The 23,081-nt window shown below is 40.6% G+C and overlaps 1 protein-coding gene across 8 annotated transcripts in view; it reads left to right on the top strand.

The window, feature by feature from the left end:
• The window catches only part of meis2a (Meis homeobox 2a), an 89,464-nt gene that overhangs the window by 25,668 nt on the left and 40,715 nt on the right, over window positions 1-23,081 (top strand). For 7 of the 8 annotated variants that reach the window (XM_038272628.1, XM_038272652.1, XM_038272663.1 and 4 more), the window contains exon 8: window positions 10,354-10,499. In XM_038272628.1, coding sequence (XP_038128556.1) covers window positions 10,354-10,499 — 146 coding nt within the window. The remainder of the gene's footprint in view (window positions 1-10,353; window positions 10,500-23,081) is intronic. The other variant, XM_038272636.1, reaches the window with a different exon arrangement.

A 23,081-nucleotide genomic window follows, 5' to 3' on the forward strand; every position in this document is an offset into this window, starting at 1 on the left:
GTCATGGCCTACTGATCTGTTAAATGCCATATTTATACACAAAAGAATGAAATATGTGGATTACTAATGAGCGTTTCTATAAATTCTGCTCAACATGTAAAACAAAGAAAAATAGACAAGTTTTATGTTCGTTAAAAATTACTTTCCTAACTGATTTTCTTTTTCTCAAATCAATATTTTTATTCAATATTTCTATTCTTTCTAGAGTTAGATTATGTTCCTGCTATAAAACATTGTTTATTTTAAAATTTCTGGAAACCTTTAACCCGGTTTGTCAACTAATTTGCACATGACTGTAGCTATATTTGTATTAAACCTATTTTTAAAATCAATAAGCTAGCATCCATCTGAACTCACTGATTTCAGTGTCTACATGACAACAGCTGTTGAGTGCTTCAAATCAAAATTAGTGCCATGGAATTGGGCCTTAATGAAATGACCTGCTGGATTTATCTTAAGGACCAGAGTGCACAGTCAATACTGGCCTGGTGAAAACCACCTCTTTGCTTGCTGCAGCCCCATTAACGAAAGGAAATAGTCCTGGGTAAATGTATTAAGCTCTACTTCCACCTTCTAATTATGTTTTTTCCTTCTCCCCTCATAATTCATTCACTTTTTCATTAGATCTAATATTGAAAAAGGCTTTTAACTGACTCTTCCCTCCTCATTCAGTCACAAGTTATTTGTCACTATGTATTAATAGTGTGTCAGAGAGGTCCATTTTATTTTATACTGCAACAAAATCAAATTTGCTCCTATTGTTAGAAAGATCAAACTTCATTTCTTTGCATTGTTGTTTCCATGCGGAGATTGCATTATGGAGCTAAGAAAAAGAAATGAAAGTGAAAAAATGCTTTTGCTTCCTATAAGAATATGTGAATTTGTTTTAAGCTCCTCTGGAGGACAGTGGTCCCTGGTTATAGACTCGTAAGGAAGCCTGTAGGTGAGGGGTCTTGGCAAGACATGAGCATCAAATTCTCATATAAAGCTGAATCTGATTTCTCTGCTAGTTGGCTCCCAGGAGATACCTTCTCTACCCTCTGTTGATCAGGCTGTTATTCTCCAACGTTAGGAAAAATACAGCGATGAAAAAAATGTAAGAGTAGGGTTGTGAAATGATATGCTCTCGTTCTGCATGCTGTAATTCCCTTCTAGGCTCAGAATAACAAGGAGTGGTGCAAAAAAGAGCAAAGGAAAAATGTTTAGGTAAATGAATTTGTTTGAACTCCTTTTGGCACATCCGTTTAATGTTTCCTCTAGTTGTATGCAATGGACTTATCAAAAAGCCCATCTGCATTTGTGTGGACATGATTGCTTCAAAATAACAGGGAAATATATCAGCGAGAGGGCAGACAGTATCAGCTCCTCACTGATCTGACTAATTTATGAGGGTAAACTGCACTGACAGAGAGAGACAGATGCAGGTGAAGGGAGGAAGTTTTCATTGACTCTCTGCAGCAGGCCAACCCAAAGCCCCTGGAGGACTCTTCCTCAGTTTGAACTTTATCAGGGGCTACGCTTAATCAATACATTATTGGAAGAAGAATTAATTAGTAAAGCAGAATAAAACAGCTGCATTTTAAACCAAGGATTCATCAATTCAGTAATCTCTTGGTTACAGCCCAGGTGTCAGGAGGATCATTTCAGCTCCATGTAATGAGGAACAGTGGGAGTTTACTCCAACCCAATGCCCCCCCCCCCCCCCCCCCCCCCCCAGCCCCCTCCTTTCAGTCTGTGACCCCTCCCTCCAACCAACAGACTTTGGTTTCTGAGCGCTTTTCCCACCTTCTTAGGTCTTTATTATACACCTTTGATAATCTGCCTGCGTTGCGCATCTCTCTTTGCCTTAATAGGAATCGCCCCCCCCTCCTTGCTACATTCCCTCCACATTCCTGACTTTGCAGGAAAGGGAGGAAAGGGTATTAAACTTGAAATCTCTGGTGTGAAAGCTGACTTGAACAAGGACATTCCCGCTGCTGCAGCCACCAGGCCGGACATTCCTCTGCCCAGACCGGTTCTGCAAAATGAAGGGAGAGCATAAAAGATAAGGGAACTTAGAGCAGCACTTTCTGATCAATTTGTTATGCTTGAATAGAAGATTTAAGTATTTATTTTTGTATAAAACACTGCAATAATAAAAACTCCCCATAGTAGTTTACTTATAGTAACATAGGGGACACTACATACATTCATATAAAGGTGCTAAACCAAATTTAGCACTAAACATCTGCCTATGGTGATGCATGGTGTTGGCAGCATCATGCTATGAGACATCATGCTTTCAGACAGGTAATCCTCAGTCTTTTTGCAGACTGATACTGCAAAGTTCTGATAGTGTGGCTGAATAAAAATAGAGGCCAAAATCTTTACATTTCTTACAATAAAGTTTTTGAAGTTGTTTTTCAATATGTGTTGTTTTATCACATAAAATCACATCCCAATAGGATACATGTGAAGGGGTAGCTATAGCCAAATGTAGAACAAGAGAAAAGGGGTGCTAACACTTTTTCAAGAGGCTATCCACACTGATGGAGTTTGAGGAGAAAGGTGGACTAAATTAGAATTTGCTTGACATGCCACATGAGAATGGATCGTGTCAAAATATCTACTGAATGATTATCACAACCACTGCCATGCACCCCTTGGAGCCCCCGACCCCAGCCCAAAGCCTGTAAACGGACTGTCCTTGACTTTCTATAATGGGGGATTTCAAGGCAGGTTGAGAAGGGTTATGGGTGATGAATTGGGTTTTTAGTGAGCTCATTAGGAAGCCAAACAGAGTTTAGACTGGCGGAGCGGAGCAACAGTGCAGTAATCAGTTCTGCTCGCTTTGTTCCCTGCCTCCAGGACATTTGTGTGGAAAAAAAGAGCAGGGAGGAAAAAAAAAACGATGGCATTTGGCTGATGAGAAGGCTGCTGAGCAGAGGCTAAAATCTGATGGTTGACTTGTTGATTTATAAACCTTTTATTTAATTTACTCTTTCAACCACAAAGCGTTAAGAGTAGAGGTCTGACATACCTGCTAATTCTGTCTTTGATCACCTTGTCCATCAAAAGTCTATTAAATTTTCAATAAATGTTTTTTTTTTTGCTCCCTTTATGTATGAAGCATGCATTTCTTATCCTGAAACTATTGTTGCTGTCCAGCAATAAAAAATAAGAGTCACTTATGATGTAGGATTTTGCATATATACAAGATTTTTTTCTCCCGGGATGGCCCTGGGTGTAGCTCCATTGACCAGCTTTCCTGTCCATGCCATAAAAATGTAAAAAAAAAATTAAACAAATTATTTAACAATAAGCTGATAACGACATCAAATCGAAACGCTTTCTTTTGCCTACATTACCTGTAGAAGGAACCATGGCGCTCTGGTTATCCAGTTTGATTCTGTGTCATTCAAGAATCATGCTCCCATCTAAGCCCCCTTCTTTTTTGCTTTGTAGTTGTGTACATTGATTTCTTTTTATTGTCAAAAAGAGAATCCCAATAGCACAATGCTGCCACCTCTGTGTTTCATATGGTCTTATTTTAGTTTTTTTTTTTTTCCATACAGTGAGGAAGTGAGGGTAGAGAATCCCTACATTCTCCGTAAAGCTTCTTTGTTTTCTTTTTGCTCCATCTTACCTCTTTATTCCCATCTTTTATAACATTATCATTCCAAAGACAAGCAACTTAGCTATATTTTTTAGGAGGCAGAAGAGAAAAGCTCTGAAACAGCTTGCTTTACTAATGATAACCCTTGTTTCAGTTCAACAGAGATCAAATTACTTTAGGGAAATACCTATTCTTCAATATTTAATGTAGCATCAAACCTTTGGACTTAAATATTGTTCTCCTGGTACACATAGCTTTGTTTTTTCTTTGAGTTGTATCAGTTATAAATTATGGAGTGTATTGGACTGAAATGCAGGTTTACCCCCTTTGAAAAGCCACATCGAGACATAGATAGTCATGGTTTGCAATTTTACATGTGAGGGTTTGTGATTTTACTTGTTTTCTCTTTTAAAGAGCTAAAATGTAATTTTAAAAGTGGGGAAAAACACCAGCAGCAGCTTTTTCTCCAGTGTTCAGGGGTTAGAGGCAGCAGGGTGGAGTTGTCAGGGAGGCAGAAAGTGTGAAATGTCTGCTGGAGACCCAAAGCCCTCCATTAGCCACTGATCCTTGTCTTCTGAGTGAGGGGCAGTCATGGGCATCAAAACTCCCTTTTATATCCCCCTCCCAAAAAAAGGAGTGAGGTAGCTCCCCCATCCCCTGCAATTTAGCCCTTTGCCATTCATGCAAATTAGGTCCTGACATCTTCGACAGCCTGCCTCCTTTCTTCCATACATCTTTATTTTAGTTTTTCGTTTTCCAACTATTTTGCTTCTCTAATAAAACTTTCAAATGTCTTATTCCTTTATAGATCTAATATAGATCAAACTCCATTATAGCCTATATTAACATTTGTATAAGCCAGTTTTTTATAAATAAAAATCTAAAAATCTTGGTATCCCTGCTGAGATCACTGCCCCCCGATGTCCAAGATGAACAAAAGACAAGTATGAGTATGAGAAAATCTAAGTCTGCATCTGTATAAAAAAAAAATCCACATCTATGTTCATTAAGAACTGGGAATAAGTAGATGTCTGTGTAATTTAACCTCAGTATCACTTAGATTTTCTGCATAGTCTCAGGGGTTTGTTAGAGATAATAAGTGAACAAACAGCATCAGGAAGACCCAACAAAGAAAATTATGGTAAACAAATCATGATTTTGGATGCTTCACTTCATCCTCAAATGGATTGAAGCTCATTAGACTTTCTGTAGAAAGAAATGGAGCTTAATACAACAATTCTGAATTAGTACATTTGTAGAAACTGTAAAAGACTTGAGATAAAACAGCCAGAGCAATGATGGCTTTTTGATACTGAAAGCATTTTCATTAGTAAGAATTGCATATTCAAAGTCAACCCTAAAACTAACTGAGAGGTTTTTTTTTTTTTTTTTTTTTTTTTTTTTTTTTTTAAGATAACCCTATTGCTCTTGTAATTTTGCAAAGAAAATGGCCGAATAGGATGAGGATGTGTAAAGGTGGTAAAAATGGGTTTATGTGTTTTATGTCCAAATATAATCACTGAAATTTGATTAGATTTGGACATTTTCAGAAAAATGTGGATCCAGAGAAACCGAACAAAAGTCCCAGATTATGTTGTATTTTTTAATGTAGGTTTAATTACAGGAATATTTCAGGCTTTTATACGGGTGAAAAAAAAAACGTGTATATATATATATATATATATATAATAGTTTCCCCACCTTGCCTCCTTCTTAGTTTTCAATCAGCTTCTTTTCTTTGGCTCCAGGGCAAAAAAGCCAAAGTGGGAGGCTGGTTATAAGGTAAAATAGCCTCCATCCTCCCTTTCTATCACCTATCCATGTAACCATGAAAAGGAGATAGAAAGCGATAGTTATCTCCAACATTCCAGGGACGACATAGAGATATCTGACCGATGGCAGGTTTAGGGGGCTTAGAAAAAGGGGCAGAGAAGGGAGGTACTGTACAAGAGCTGATGAGCAAGACCCCCTCTACACATACACACACCCACACACACACACTTCACTTTGTCCTTCCCTTTACGCCTTTCTTACTGCTTGACTGCCTCACTTCCCCACACACAGAAAACAACATCTAATTAAAAGCTCTTATTCCACTTCATTTAAGGGTACACTTAATGATGTGTTTTTTGGGGGGAGACAACCCGACATTACCTCTCATCCTCTCATGCAAGATGAATCTCTCAGTTGCAGTCCTCAGGACTCAGATACAGCTGTGTTTTTCACATAGATGTTTGTCTTCATTTCACTGGGATGCTTTCAGAGAAATAACAAAAACGAGACGAGAGGGTTGTGTTTTCTCACACCTTCAGCCATGTGACCTGGCAGTAACGGGGGAGGGCAGCAGACAAGAGGCGGGCAGCAACATCTGAGTTTGGCGGGTGGACTCGCTGAGGGAGAGAGTTTGTTGTAATTGCTCTGACAGGTTTTAAGGCTGTTAATGACTCCGGCCTGAGCGCCACCAATTTGTCAGCATGCTTGCTGTTTACTAAGCTGTTGTTTTATGGTCCAGTGCAAAGGGGGCTGCTGCTTGTTTAAGCACAGATCAGGAAATAATCAGCGTGAAACGGAGGCTGTGGTACTGCCGTGCAAACTGAGACTGTTCCGTTTAGAGCCCTCATCTACTGTATGGATCTAAGCAAGTGCTGCACACCATATGGTGCGTTCACACAGAGAAACAAAAACGTCCCGATGGCTTACTTAAATAAAGAAAAACGGATGGTCAAGTATGTTTTATCATTAAAGGGATTAGGGTCTTCTTGCATGAGCACGAAGCATATTGCTAGCATGTGGTAGTAGCAAGAGGATGGTAATCCTCAGTCAGCATGGAGCAACAGAGGGCTAGCTGTTCCACCAGGGTGAATAGAGCCTCTTTGCATTTGTGCGTGTGTGTACGGGAAGGAGATTGTGTATGTGTCAAAAGCATGTGGTCCCAGAGTCGGCAAAGACCCCTCCGTAAATCCAGAGTAAATAAAAGGGGTAACCAGACGGACAAAAGAGGAGCCCCCACTGCTTCCCTCATTCGTTGCCATTTGGGGTACTGAATGTGCTAAACGCTGCTTATGTTGGCTGAAAAGTTGAAGAGAAAAAGAGGGAAAAGGGAGGCTCTAAATCCCCCTTCTTTTTTCTGCATTCTCTGCAGCCAAGCCTGCAGGGATGGAGCTGGTGTAGGAGGATGGATGGATGGGTCAGAATGTTATGCTAAGGTAGAGAATTAAAAGAAGAAAAAAGAAAAAAACTTTAAAAGGCTACCCTTCTTCTTGCCCTTTTTTTTTATTACTCTTTATACATCTTAGTTAGTTTTCTCTTCTTCATGTTCGGATGAACAAGCTGGACTACTCTGGCCTGACTAGACCATTGGTGGAGGATGCAGTAACTTTAAGAGCAGCTTTACTAAGCTATAACTTTTAGAGCTTTGCCTCATTAGGAATTTCTTCACCAAAAAATGTTTATGATAGAAGATGACTATTTTGGCTATTGGTGGAGAAAATTTCACGAGATCATGAGTAAAATTAGCTAATTCTGTTTGCTTTGAAATGTTCCAATAGAGAAACAGAGTTAGGTATAATTGTGGTTTCCGGGGGGGGGGTAAAATGGTCATATGCACAATATTTCTATGGTTAACCTAACCATGGTGGCTTCCCCTGTGGGATGTTACCTCCTGAACATGGAGCATGGGCTCCTTGTGTCATTAAAACCTCCCTGAAGTCACCCTTGTAGCCTCAGCAAAGACTATACAACACTTTGTACTCTGCTCATTTTTTGCACAAGATTTCCTAAAGCGACCTCGAATGTACCAACAATAGATAAGCCGGGTTGCAATATGTTTACAGTCCTTTTTCAGGCTGATAATGAGCTCAGCCCTGAGACCAATTTACTCACAAGGAGATATATCTGAATGCATTTTTAATAACCACCCACTGGTGATGAGAGAGGGAATGTATGTGAGCGTATAATGTGCTCTTGGACTTGGGCTTGTTTGTTTGCCAGTGCGCTTATTCATTCTCTCTTACCCTCATTGCGTCCGGTCATTGTCTTCCGTGTTTGCCTGATTACACTTTCGCAGTCCCAGTGCGTATGAAAATATGCGCTCAAACTTTCATTGCATGCACTTTAAGTCAATATCTTGACGGAGTGAGGAAGGGAGGGAGAAGAAGGAAGGAGAAAAGGTTGAGGGGAAGAAAGAAAAAGAGGGGAAAGTGGGTGGGGGTGTGATGCTGTCTTTTTTTTTTTTCTTCTCCAAGGGCGCTGCTTTTCCAAAGTGCCTGGGGCTACACTCCAGCACCTCGGCTCCCTTAGGCCTTTCGACTGCCTCCTAATAGCCAACCCCCATCTGTGTCACATGGCCAGATGATGGGACGCTTCCCTGTGCTCTGCCCTGTACTTTTTTTTTCCTTACCCAATTTTTTTTCTCAGAGTGCACATCCACACAGGTTAGAATGGCAGAGTTGCCAGGGAACAGTCAGAAGCCATTAGCGTTTGGGACAATTTGCCCTGCAGCGTTCCTTCTCTCGCTCATAAGAAAGGAGTGGGGGTGGATGCAAAGCACCAGCTCTCCTTCAGATGTAATGAGGTTGAGCAAGTTGGATCTTCTTTATTCTATTTCTACTCCTCCTTTATTCTTTGCTTCTTTTCTCCTTTGTCTTTCTTTTTTTTCCAATCCTCTGTCCACACTTTGTACTTCTTTTTTTCTTGCGATGAAGTAAAATGTAAGCATATGAATACAGATTCAAAGACAGCCATTGAAACCGTAAACAGACTTGCAGCTGAAGGAGTCGGATCTGTAGACACACGCCAATATCAATGTAAGATATAGAGGGGCTGAAAAGCAGGAGGGAGTCTGGTTTCATCCTCGCGGGCCAGGGCAGGAGGCTGCAAGCATGCTGGGTAATGAAGTGACAGGTCAGTCTGTAAATACGTATGGGTCGCACCGGCCCTGGCCAGGGGGAAGGCTATCACATTGCAGTGAAAATGGAAACGTCAATAAAATTAATCTGCCAGCCTTTTGGCCACTGTGCAGTTCTATTGGATGAGCCTCACTGCTCACAGCGGGAGAGGGATTTGGAGAGTAGCTTGAAAATCAACACAAAACCTAGCGGCATACAAACAAACACCGAAGCATAAACATTATTCAGCGAAGCTCAAAAGCAAAGAAAAAAAGGCGGGGATGGTTAAAATTCACAGCTCACTGGTTGTGTATTATTGTGAGTTTTTGAAGCAAACTGGGGGAGTTGGACTCAGCTTCCTTCTGGGTCGCATTTCTCAGGAAGCTCCTCACAGTCAGGGTAGGACCAAAGTTTATTGTTTTAGGCTTTCCTGAACAAGGATTCATACTTAGCCTGGGATTTATGGCATTTGCCCCCTAATGACCGCCCCTCATCTAAATCCTCAACACGATATGTCCTTCAGAAGCCCAGGTGCTTCTTAACTTTTGGTTGCCTCTTCTTTTTGTATCTTTTACATGTATCATCAAGCTAATGATTTGGAAGAAAAATGCAGCACAGGCTGGGAAGACGAAGAAAGTTGAGAAAAACATACACAAAGACAAAAAAGTTTTAGGAACTACAGGCCCCTGCTGGCCCTGTGTTCTTCATTTATTTTACATTTGATTACACCACCAGTCGGATCCTTTTTCTTTCCCCCCTTTTTAATGTTATTAGTTGAAATATTTATGTGAGATTAAGGCTTGTATAGGTGGTTGTGATTGATGCCTCACCAAAAACAGGAGGACATGTGCGTCTGAATTTTGAGAATGTCAGGGTCCTTCGCTTCCTTAGTGGAGGAGTTTTTCAGATACATAATTTAGATGCCCTCAAGGAAGGCTTTCAAGGCATTCGTGCCCGGGGGCAAGAAAAAATAACCATGACTGTTAAAAGTAAATCATTTTTGCTAATGCACAATTAATGCCACAGAAGAGGAGGAACAAGAAAAAAGCAGGGGACAAGGATGGAAACTTCAGATTGAAGGAGGCGTATGTCCATGTTTTTGTCAAGAAATCAAACGCTGATGGACATTAATGCATGCAATGCCATCGCTGGCCTGTCATGCTAATCTTGTGCCTAGACTGGGGGGTGGGGTGGGGGGTGGTGCTGGGGTGGGCGGTGGATAAAATAGGACAAGTCCATTATTTGCATCGAACTGCAACAATGAATCTCCTCAAATCACAAATCAGGACTCCAAAAGCTCAACTAGATGTTGTAATTCATGAATCCTTTTTTTTTTTAACTGTACATATCAGCATAACTCTATTCTGTCGCCTTTGGCTCTCTTCAAAGGATGGGAAAAATCCTCTGTGTTAAGTCAAGCATGCAAATTTAATTGAATTAATGACATGAGTCTTAGTCTCCACTGTATTTGAAAGCTCCTTGTCCATTTCTTTTCATTTCCCCCTTCCTTCTGGAGAAGTGGAATGAGGAACACAATGTTTCAGTGTCCAACCGTAACATTTGAGCCATTAACCCCTATTCCCCTGCCTCAGGTATAGAGCAGCTCTGTGTAAACCCTCCAATCTCTATGCAGGTCTTCATCTAAGGCCATCCTAATCCCCCTACCTCCTCATCTTCGTTGCACAACTTCAGCTTTACTTGAACCAAATCATACAGCCTAAGTGTAACACTTTTAAATTCCCGCATCAGTAACTGTGGTCTTTGTCCATTTATCCATCTTTCATAACACTTAAACTCAGCTTTGACTGAATGTACTTCTTCCTGTGATGTGGTTTGAGATGTTATTTAACCTCGGGTTTGGTTTCCGCCCAGGAGATGGCTTAGACAACAGCGTTGCATCGCCTGGCACAGGGGATGACGATGATCCAGACAAGGATAAGAAGAGGCAGAAAAAGCGTGGCATTTTTCCCAAGGTGGCCACAAATATCATGAGGGCGTGGCTGTTCCAGCACCTCACGGTAAGCATCTTTACATCTATGCTTCTATCTTGACAACCTCTGCATAAAAAGAAATACACACATTGGTCATGGGTAGCGGCTGTGGGAGCAAGTGAAAATGTGATTTTAACTTTCTGTCACAGGGTCATGCTGACCAGGTCAATCTCATCAGTCTGGGCTGTTTACTTAGCTCAGCTCTGCAATGCGTGACATAAGAGATGGCTAAGTTTGTATGGGCTCCTGAAAAGCATTTCCTTCAAGTACCTTCTACTGTAGCTACCATCATACACCACAGCTCCCGTCATATAATTTAACAAAATTAAAACGAACAAAAACAATAAACAGCATAACACATTTGTTGATTGTAGAAGTGAATCAGTGTGAACCCTCATATGCCACATTATTATGCACCTCTTCATTTGCTTGCTTGTTGGAAATTAAAGAAAGGCAAAAGCAGCTACGGTAGCTAATCTTATGCAAGAAGGAATATAGGATACCATTTCTGAATGCACAACATATCATCCTTTGAAGTAGATGGGATACAGAGACAAAAGATCACACCTGAGACTCCTGTCAGCTAAGAACAGGAAGCAGAGGATAAGATTCACATAGACTCAACATGATTGAACGATAAAGGATAAGTTTTGATTTCAACTGAACTATTCAAAAGATGGGGTCAGGATTCGGAGTGAATATCATGAAAGGCTGAGTAATCTTGTTGACATGTTGATCCCCATATGGCCACACTGTGCTCATATTCTAATGTCAGAAAACTCTAATCATCTCAAACTGGTTCCTTCAATGGGACAATAAGTCATCAGTGCTCACCACAATAGCAGAGCAGTAAGTTAGCATCCTGAAAGATCTTCCAATAAATCTGTGTAGTAGCATCATATCCAAATGGACCACAAGAGGTGTGTCTAAAATATTGGCCAGTGGTGTCCATGGATGGCTCTTAAGGTGATGTGTTGCTTGACATGTTTGATATTGTTTAAAGACAATTGTTTTGTTTATATGTTATTGATGATATCCTGTTTTGATTTCTAAAGCTGAGAAGTTAATACTTGTTGCTTTGACCATTGTGCAACCCCCCCACCCTTTTTATGTCACAGCCCTTAAAAGCTGCCTAGTTTGTTGATGCCTTTCGTTTTCTCATAAACCTGCTGCTTGTTTAGGCTGAGAAGAAAGTTTTCTAGCATAGAAATAGATCTGGTCCTTGTGTGGAGTTTATTAAAAACAGGGGGTACTGAGGTACTTATTTATGTATATTAAAATAAACTCTGAGTTAGTTATGAGTTGAATGTTTGTAGAATTTTACTTGATTTACTTACAGTGAGGCTAATTAATCTACTCAATTTTAACTGTTTAAAATTACTCATCTTATATGCTAGTTTAACCTGTTCTATAAAATTTGATAAATTGGATAGCCTAGCATTGACGATGTATCTGTTCATCTGTGTGTGCCTTATTAAAAAGGTGTGGTCGACATGTCCTCTCACCCTTGCTAATGTTAGGACATTATCAGAACATCAGGCTGTATTGATTTTGCCACACAGGTCAGATTTCAGAGGGAGGTGGCCGCGGTGGGACAGAGAAGCTGCCCGAGCTTGTAACTCTTTGTCGCTGAGGAGTGACAATGTAGATGGGGGGTGGGGGATGGGAAAATCAAAAGAAGGGTGGGGGGTAAGGGAGTTTTGAGCTGGGGGTCTCACAGATCATCCTTGCATTAAAGAGGGTTAGGTGCCCCCTGTGCACTATGTAGCCCCTACCCTTTAACCAAAGTGCCCACTCCCAGCTGAAAGCCCCCTCTACCCTGATTACCTAACCAAAAGCCCAAGTAATAAGCGGCCAGCAAATACAGCCTAATTGAAAGGGCTGTAAATCCATTACATATTGGTCAGGGATAATCAGGAGTGCTTTAATCACTTTTATCTATTCAGGAGCAGTGAAGCTGCAACAGCAAAGCCCTGAGCCTTGCAGGCCTTAGCGGCTCCACCACGCCAGTCTGCACGCTTATTATTCTCATCATTATCAAAATGACTTCACAGCTGTTCACAGCGCCGCCGCTCCCTGACGGGCAGAGCCTCTCATCGAGCTGCAAGGATCAGGCTTCATTCACACACTGAGGGCCACATTGAGACTTTGCTTTTTACCCTTAATACATGCTATGTGTGAAAGTGATTTTTTTCTGCTGTTGATTTTTTTACTTTGTTCATGACTGGGGCAAGAAATGCTTAATAGTTGCACAAAATACATAAAAACATACAGGAAAGCATTACAGTTTCCTAGAGACTGCCAATGGATTTCATTTGATTGGGTTTAAAAAAAAAAAAAACTGTGGTTAGAAATGATGAAGGGAAAGCCCAAAGAAAGACACATCTTTAAGAGACCCGTTTTATTCAGACCAAGCAAAGCTTTCAAGACCCTCTTTTGCTGCTCCTCGCCCCTTTATCACATCCCCTTGCTTGTGGATGTTCTCCAATCTTTATTTGTTTCTTTTGTGCAAAGCCTGGGCTAGTCTTGTACAAATAATAATCCCTCCCTTTTAACCTGCCTTCATTTCTATGCTAAGGAAGAGGACTAATTGAATTATCCCCTTTCTCTTCACACCATCACCATCCATTTCTCCCACCCATAAACTCTCACTCACACACGTATGTACGGGCACACACACCCATTAACCACTCTCCTTTCTTTTAATTTGTTAAGCAAATGTATTTGCAATTGCTGGGTGCGTTTGTCCAAGGGTGAATTCTTGGGGACTTTGGCCCCTGAATGGCCTATAGCGGCATTCTGTCACTCACGCATTCATTAACTGAGGGGTAAGGAGTGAAAGGAGCGGCCTTGAATTTTCTCAAACTGAGGGGGCCAGCATGAAGCTCCTCTTCCATGAGCCACAGGGGTCTCCCTACATATGTTCTCAACATCCAGCCATTGTCACATATTCTGAAAGGCTCAAAAGGACAGGACCCCCCTTAACACGCAAAAAAACAACACGGGCCAATAGTAACAACTGTTGGCTTTTAGATTCAGTATAACCAAATTGCCCTCACCCTCTGCCCTCCCACTCTCCATCCAAAGATTTGCTCTGACCTCACACTCTCTCTTGGGAGAAATCACAAGGTTGTTTTGGTCATGGCGGTAGAATTCATAAGAAACACAGTACAGCTCCTTTTAACCGTCAGTACTACAGCGCCAGCAATCCAGCTGTGAGGAAAGTACAGTTTTTGCACGATATTGATTCCTTAAAACATGAAAAGACTAAAGAGAGGCGATGCTATCCCTGACCTCTTTTATTTTGAGGCCACATGCACATGCTCTTGGGGGTAAGAAAGCTGGCAGCCCTAGATGCTCTACATGTAATTGGCCAATGGTTGGACAGAACAGCTGGCACTGGCTGGCAGATGAGGTTCAGAGTGTCTCTTCACTTTCTTCTTGGATGGTACCTCCTAATGCCACCCCTCCTTCTTCCTTTCTCTCTCTCCAAGAGTTTCTGGATGTCTTCCAGCCACATTAGGGGAAGGGAAATCCCACACTGTTGGAATAAGCTTTTCAATACTACAGGGAGATTATGTTATCAGAAAGGTAAACTTAACTGTTAGGAGTAAAATGTTCCGCACCACTGCGAGAACATGGGCCAAGCGGGCATTGGACGAATGCAAAGAATGAATCTAAACTGAAAGCAAAAAATATGAGAGAGAAAAAATTTGAAAAAGTGACGGTAAGGTTAAGGTAAACTTCAAAATGTACAATTAGCCCTATGATGCCCTTGGCTTTTCCTTTCCTCTCACCCCCTGCAAAACCTTACTCACCCCTGTAAAGACAAAGGTCGGCACAGCAATGAAAACAGGAAGCACTCAGATACAAAGAAACTAATATTAGCTTTGCTTAAGTCTTTTTAATTTATGTAAACCTTCTAAAATACATGAGAATAAATAAAGGAGCAAATGAGGAAAGCACAACCCCTCAAAGTTTTCTTTCCCTGTAAGAAAGTAAGGAAGGACCTTGCAACAGAGGAAGAGTGGTCAATGTGAGGAGTCCTCTCAAACATCAAGCGTCTCAGGTTCTGTGGCGAGCCACCCTTTGGCCCGGGTGTTTGGGGAAATGCTGTTAAGCTGCTAAGCCAGGTGTATTGGTCCCTTGGGCTCCTTGAAAGGGAAGTGATATATCCTTTGGTAATTTAGAGCGTCTTTGGGCTGTGAAGTATAACTAGAACCACAGGTGATAACAGTTAAGGTGGGATTCAGTGGCATTTTAGTGTACTTATTTGTATGAAAGCTCCATGCTCTGTCTTCACCGTATTTGAAAAGGATTGACTTTTGAACCTGCATTTTTACCAACCTTATAAAATATAAGCGACCCTGATCATGTTACAAAATCTTTGCAGAAGAGAATACCAGCGTAGCAATAGGAATCCCAAGTCCTAAACTGCGACAAATAAATGTGATCAAAAAAGTGAGGACCTTTGAGAAGTTGAGTACATTGTGGTGCAAACATCATTAGATACACTACTGACAGTGCCCTCTGCCCCTCCTCACATACACACACACTAACAACCCAAGCCCAACATAGCATTAGTCTCCATGACAACAGGGTGTCATCGTCAGGTCGAGCCCTCCTGTGGGAGCTGCTCTCACTGCCACCCTTTATAGGCGCACATAAAAGAGCCAGCAAGGGTCATTCACAAGACATGGGCACAGGCAAGGCCGAACCCTGGCAACGGATGTTTGCTTCATATGACAAACAAGGGCGCAAGTCCATCCTCTAAAAAATAAGAGAGGGTATGTTGTTTCTATAGACTAAATAGTCAGTCCTGTGTCTTCAGTTTTCCATCTTTTTTTTTTTTTTTTGTTTAAGCTCCTCTAGTCTTGTTAATCCTTGTCAATTGTTCCAATATGAGCAGTCCCTATCTGGTGCAGACACACTTTTAAATAGTTTGAAGAATCCAACTCCATAATTGTTCAGCTCCTAAAAGCTGTTTATTTTATGTTTGATCTTCTTGTAATGCACATAATGGAACATTCTATTTCTGACATAAAAAAACATTTTTTTTTTCATGTAAACTTTTGTAGTTACATTTGTTTGTAAATTCTTTTAAAATGACATTAGTATCTAAATCCACCGGCTTAGAAAACAACTTACTCTAGCCTTTGCTTCTGTGATTGAGATTCAGTTTGCTTTTCCACCTCCTTAGGTTGTTTTGAGTTTGGATGAAGAGAGTTTGGAGACAAAGGATAGGCAGGGAATGGGTTTAGGGATAAGAGCAGGCATGGGGAGGGGGTAAAGAGGGGGTTCCTAAGGGTCAGAGAGGTGGAAGCCTGGAGGAGGCCCACACACTAATCTGTCATGTGCTTGTTTGCCTCAGGAGCCCAAAAGTCAGTTCTCCAGTCACCCGTAGCAACCCAGGCGACGGTTTGGTTCACCGCCGCTATCCAAATGTGTGACTAACAGTTGAAGATTTGAGGGAAAAAGAGTCATCACATGCCTTCTGTGGGTGCTTTGTGAGTGTTTGCAAAACATATGTTAAGAGACAATTTGACATAGTTTGGCGATGTTTATCACAGAAGTAATTTAAAGTCCCTGCTAATGAGAGCGGAGGGGACCTTTGAGGAAGTTAGGGTTTGGTGCGCTGCTATTGTCTGGTTGGTGTGTTCTTATGTTGGCTGCTCGGCGACCCTGGAAAACAGAGAGACAAGCCACCTCTATCTGCCATCTGTCAGGCCAACACAACAGTTGTGGCCCATCAAAGAGAGAGCAACTACAACCACAACAGTGGAACAACCCTCCGCCAGAAGATATACATTATTAGCATTATTAGGACTAAAGAGGAAAGGGAATAAGAAGTCTTTTTTTCTAAGGCACATACTTTTATGGGTTACTGCTGCAAACCTTCTTCTGGACCTTTATTTTTTGTGTCCTTCTCGTTTAAGTTGCTTTATAGCTGACTCTTGTGGGCATAAAATACAAGGATTTAATGTAACAAGGCATCGGTTTGTCAGGGGAGTGTTTGATAAGTGCTGATTTTAACAAATTTTCAATGTTGCACTTGTATACGCTAAGTAAAATAGCTTTAATAAATGGTATCTGTCGGCAAGATGTAATTTAAAGTAAATATACTTTAATCAGAGGTTCTTACCTGTTATATGTTATAAAGATCAACTGGCAGAGCCAGAATTAAACTTAGAATACATTTAAATAAGGTATCTTTAAACATATGCTATTTAATTGAACTGCATGTAAAATACTTAAAAATGGAAAATGGGTTAAATATAAAACGGACTGTTTACACTCACTACCTGAAAGTAGGAAACAAAGAGCAAGGCAAAGCCATGAAATGTGGGTTGAAATTCATATACAGGCAAATTGACTCGGAGCTTATTATTGCATTGAAGATTCAGTACTGTTTACGGTGGGTTTTTTTTTGTAACTATAGCAGTTTTTCCAGAGATTTAATGCTGGGTTTGAATGTAATAAGCTCTAATTCGTTTCTTGGTTTGACATCAGACCTTTACACTTTGCCCCCTAATCCAGATCTGTCACAGTTCCACTTCATAGCCAACTCCCCCAGCATGGAATCTACTCGAATGTAAAGCACACCGTATTAACACTACATATGGCACCCAATTGGTGTGAGCAAGTGCTTTCATGCTGCCATTCTTTAGTTTTGTTTGTTTTCCTCTTTTTGATCTTTATTCTCATAGGTTTACTTATGGAAAATTAGCATCTTGCTGTTTAATGTTTGTAAATGCAGGGATACATGCAGATCCCTGCTACTTCTCATGTTTCCTCTCATTTCCACCCCTGCCTGTTAATTTTCATTCCTGCTGTTTGCATCTTAATGCAGGTTGTTTAATGAAGTAGCAGAGATGAGTGTTTTCATTCAGGGACTGTTTACGACAATTCCCACTGCAAGGAGGTGATTTACCCATGTGGAAATCCACAGTGTTTTCAAAAGGGGAAAAAAAATCTTTAGGCAATAGTCCAATGCAGACAACAATGCTAAAAATCAAGGAATCACTTAAATTGCTTCCTGAAAAATGTGATGCAATATGCATGCCTTTAAATTATGTGGTTAGAGTTGGGTTGACCTCATTGAAGTGCAGGGGAACAGCATGAGTTTGACTTACCCCTGCAGAGGTGACTGCACATGCCCTGACCACAGCAGACAACAAACGGAGCATGGCCTGTTGAAGGGCGTCAGATTTATAAACTCACTACTCAGAACACGGAGAGACTCTTGAGGATACCCATGCATGAATCTGACCAGACCTTTTTTTTTTAAAGCCTTATTCTGCAATGAGAATACAGACCAGCATTTGGGATTGTTTTCTTCCCTCAGTACTGGCAGTTCCTTCTTTAGCAATAACACTCCTTTCTAACATCTATACTGTCCTGCCAAAGTATTTATACACCTTGAAGTTTTGTATATTGTGCTTTCAGGCATAAAATATAATCTATATTTGGGAAGGAGATCATTGTAAGGAAAAGGAGGAAGGTATTTAATATTCCACCATTTTCACATAGAAAGCTAAACATGTAACATCAAATTCAACTGTAGTCAATATTCAGCATAGTCCTGCAGCTAGTTCCACCCATACTTCCTTCATTTGTAATCTTCTTTTGTGACGCTGATGAAGAAATGTGCTCCCACAGCATGATGTAACCAGCAATATGTTTAATATGACATCAGGGTTATACGCAGGGTTTGTTCCCCTCTGTTAGTTTTATGCATGCCAAATAGATCAATTTAAAGGATATTAATATTAGTTTTGCAGGCAGTGACTGTCCATCATCTCTGAACATACTTTATGAGGAATAAGGTACAATGTGGCTGTTCATAATAAAGGGCCTCATATTGCTACTCTTTGATGACTTACACGCTTAAGATGGTGGTTTCTGATTCTGTGTTTTTTCCCCTTTTAAACTTTTGTGGGATACCTTACTCATGAAAAACAGAGAAGAGGATTTGGGTTTCACATCTTAGAACCAGTTCCCTTGAATTACTTCAAACCTATTCTGTGTTTTTGACCTGAGGACTAGTTTCATTACTCCCATGACAGATTGTTGGGCAGTGGCAGAAATTGTTCCAGCGGTGGGTGCTGCTGTTTCTGCTGCTGCTGTTTGCAGGGTACCATGGAGGCCAATGAGATTCTGCTGCAGGCTTCCAAGCAGCCTCAGCACCGCTTTGATATTCATCTCACACCAAGTAAAGGAAAATGCAGAAGGGAAAAGGAGCAGCCGACATGGAAACAGCAAACCAGGCTAAACTGGGGAGGGAGGAGAAGAGAGACAAAAGGTTGAAGAATGGAGGCACAGAGATAAAATCAAAAACAGACTATGTATGTGTTTCACTGTCTGGTTTGTCATGGGACCTCATAGCTGCACTAAATCCCACTTCTGCCATTTTGTGCAATTTTCTCTCCCCTCCTTTTTTGACTCTTTTCAAATGCATGCTTTTGTCTTACCCAGTACTCAGTCCAGAGGCAGGCAGTGGGATTCCTGCACAGTAGGTTGCTTATAACTGGGAGCCATGTCTCTTGTTCTTGCCCCCCTCTCCCCCACACTTCCTCACCTTTCAATTTTTCCCACTGATATCTTTTCGTTCTTTCTCCCTCTGAACATGCGGACTATTTCTTTTAGGTAAAGAGCAGTCCACATCAAGGACTGAGGCTGAGCGGGCAGTTTGTTGCTCCTTTAACTGCACTTTGCCCTCCAGGAGGACTCTGCTCACTAAACAGATATTTATCCAGAATACTTCAATATTTTTTTCAAGAATACAAATAGCGCTTTGTCTAAAATATTAATTACCCTTGAAATATTTTAAATGTTTCCACATTCACATATCAAATTAGATTTCAAAGTACTTCAGTGGGATTTTTTATGTGAAAGCCCAAAACAGAGTAGCAAATAGTTATAAAAATAAAGGAATTTGACAGAGGATTAACAAATGTTGTATAAATTAAACTCTTAGAATGGGGATACATTTATTCTATTCTTCCCCCCCCCCAGCTCTGATTTATCCAAAAATAATTAGAGCAAAGCAAAAACATTCTAAGGTAGAACGTAAGCAGAACCTTTCAAATTTACCGGGACATGGCCATCCAAGTAAATTAATGACGGGCCAGGTCAGAGAACTGCCTGCAGAGAGATACAAGTTGCTAAAACAACCTGACATTGTCGACCCCACAATGGCTTATTCTTTAATTCAAATAACAATTAGGTATTGGAATGCCCTAGTCAAAGTCCAGACCTAAACCTAATTTAAAATCTTTGGCAAACTTGAAAATTAATGTTAAAATGTTTAAAATCCCAGGTGAGGATCTTAAGAACCTTTAAAGAGTTATTGCTCTACATATGCATGGCATAGTGTTAAGATATTACCAAATAGTCAATGTGAACAAAAAAATCACCCATTTTACCTACACCTCACATATATGCTCTACTTTGTGATGATTTAGCACATAATAATCTGTAAATATAATCTAGTTTGTGGTTCTAAAGTGACAAAATCAGAAAAAAGACAGAGGGCTGTGAGTGCATAACCATATGTTGTGTCCTTAACAATGGGAGATCATTTCAGAGTTCTTGATTCTCTAAAACCACATGCTGCCTTGCACCATGCTAAGCTTTACAAATGAGCATGTCTGACAGATCAGTAAGCTCTAACGCAAAAATAGGTTTTCACTGATAAGAACACACAAATGGATAAAGGATGAGGACAACCAAGCAAGAATCAAATAAAGATGAGAAAAATAAACATATAAACCCAAATCTGAGCAAGCAGGTCTTGGCTCCAGATGTGAATCTCTGAATATTGATTGTGGGGAAAGCTAGATCCCCAATATCCCCCAGGCTTCTGTGGCTGACAAACAAAGCACCTCTCTAAAGCTCATAAACCAGCTCGTGCAATTATTTAGATAAAGAGAGCGACAACAGCAGTGCATGACTCCCAATGTAGAACCTATTCGCTCTTCTTCCAACCCCTGCTCCCCCTCTTCTACTCTGTCTTATGCATGAAGATGAAGAAATGCAAGAGAAAAAATGTGGGTGGAGGCAAGTGTTTAATTAGCTACACATTTTTGAATCTTCCTTAATGTTCATTACTGAAACCAGGGGCAATTACAAGTTCAAAGGAGTTTAGGGCATCCGCAACCGGCATAATCAGTCCCAAATTAAGCGCTACTCATTTGTCATAGCACAGCATGCACACAGCTACACACATTCATGCGTGTAGCCAGTTGAGTCATAGAAAGGCTGACAGGCATCAATTTCCATACATGTACAAATCTGGGCTACCCCAAGGCACCAAGTTAGGCAGCTCAATCCTCTTATGCTCCAGTGCTTTGTTTTCATCTGACAACAGCAAACACTACTGACACTTTCACCTTAGTTTTTTTCACATTATACTGTGCCCTTTTTGGTTTCTTCCTCTTATAGGTGTCCTGTTTGTTCTTACAATCCCTGAAACCTCTTGCCTATTCCTGTCTCAGCGACCAGCTCTTGTTTTAAACCTCTATCTTCACTGGGCCTTTCTCCTGCTGCCTGGCCATGCCTGTGCAACATGTGACACAGGTGTGTTTCATGTCTGTCCCCCCGGATGTGTATCTCGGTTACTGCAGGGGCAAGGTCGCTCTGGCTAATCCTGTCTTCAGGTGGCTGTTTAGCACACTGAGAGGAGAGCTCACATAAACCGGAGGTGAGCTCCTGTTACAGGACTCCTTGACCAGAGGTCATTCTCGACACTGTCGGAATACACAGAAACATGCACACATGTCCCAGCTGACTGGCATATGCATACGCACAACGCCAAAGCACACTGATCCTGCTTATCTATGGCACCTGGCTCATTCTCTGTTTCCCTTTACTTGTTCTTCTTTAGAGGACTACTGTACCACTTCGAGTTTCATCTTTCAGCATCTTCTCTAATTCCCAGGTCAGTCTGAGTCTTGTCCACATTAGGATTCCCTGATATGATCTCCATGAAGATTTGCTCCAGTGACCATGCGTTGCCTGTCCAGCTCAGCACCTTTATTGTTTAAGCTACTCTCACACAGGGGCAGAGTCAGGTCTCTAGCGGATTGAATGGAGCCCTATCATGTGTGCGTCAGCCTCAGCACAGAGGGAGAGGGAAATCATTTTTCACAAGGGGAGCGACATCCATCTCCGCAGCCAAATGCTGGCTGTTTCATTAAGTAGCCCATCCAGGCAGACAGATGTGTTCACCACACAGCCATGTTTGCCTATGCAAGAGCGTGTATCAACCCACAATCCTTTGAGGGAGATTAATAGGCTACCAGCCCCTTTTCATTGATTATCTTCATGCCATTTTCCTCCTCTTTTCCTTGGCTAGATATTAAAACCTAATGAAGCCTATTGAAAATGGGAACCAAGAGTCTCTTCACGGATCATTTCAGGTTTTTTGGGCTCAAACAGAGAGGAATGTCTTTAAGGCACAGTTTGAGACAAATTAAGAAAATAAATGCAGGGAGCAGAGCTAAGGAAAGAAGAGATCGGCTTTAAAAGAAGATGTGTGTTTAAGAAAAGACAACTCTGCTTTGACACATGGAGTGAGGATCTTTGCAGATGTTAGCTATTCTTTAACATAGCCGAGAATTCCTATTGTTGAAATCAAATCCTAATTGCTATAAGGGAGGTTGATATTTCCAAAGCATCATGGATCTGGAAGTTGCTCAGAAAGATCCTCTACAACACAACCTGTGGAGATTTGTTCAGAAGGTGACATTTTCACAGTTGGAAATGGTTGTAGTTTGATAAAAAAAAAAAAAAAAAAAAACCTGCTGGATATTCAATTAATAAATTTGCTTTTGCACTTAACAAACATATACCTCTCTAAAATAATTGATAGTGTTTTGACTAGTAACCATAAAATATAAGATAACTACCCTTTTATTTAATTATGCAATAAACAAATACCTGTCTACAGCTTAAACACCCCGCATTCAGTGTTTTTTGTCACACTTTGCTATGTCAGCATGGGACATTACAGGAACAATGCTTTAAAATAATTAACTTCAAGTCCAGAGTGTATTCTATTTTAATAGGCATGTAGGAAATCATAAATATTATTCATCTACTGGATTGATTATTTTTAATCAAGTTCTAAAATTGTCTGATTGCTTTCGACAAAAAGTATTAAATTATTACCTTAGAATTTCTGCCAGATTTATGCAGACTGTTTTCAACAGCTCTAGTGGTTTAATCCATCTGACAAGCATTTTAACAAGTTCAGAAAACAAAATAAATCATTATGAGGAAAGCAAATATCTAATCATTCAATTAAATTCAATTTAGTTTTTTTGGTAGCTAATAGTTGTCTTAGCTGCTGGGCTGCAAGTAGTACCTAGAAAAGAGAGTTGACTGCTTTTGCCATTTCTATCTGGGTGAAACAAAAACAAAAATATTTTAGAAATCAATCAATGGAAAATTATTGTTCGTTTTTCAATCACTAATTCTTACTTTATTTTTTTTTTTATGAAAACCTGAATAAAATGTGTATATAGTAAGGCCGAGAGATATGGTTTTAAAGTGAAATTCATTTACAAATTGAAACACTCACTCTTGGGAATGTTCTCATGGTAATTA

Source organism: Cyprinodon tularosa, unplaced genomic scaffold (assembly GCF_016077235.1).
Source record: "Cyprinodon tularosa strain WSP-4 unplaced genomic scaffold, ASM1607723v1 ctg120, whole genome shotgun sequence".
Taxonomy (NCBI): Eukaryota; Metazoa; Chordata; class Actinopteri; order Cyprinodontiformes; family Cyprinodontidae; genus Cyprinodon; species Cyprinodon tularosa.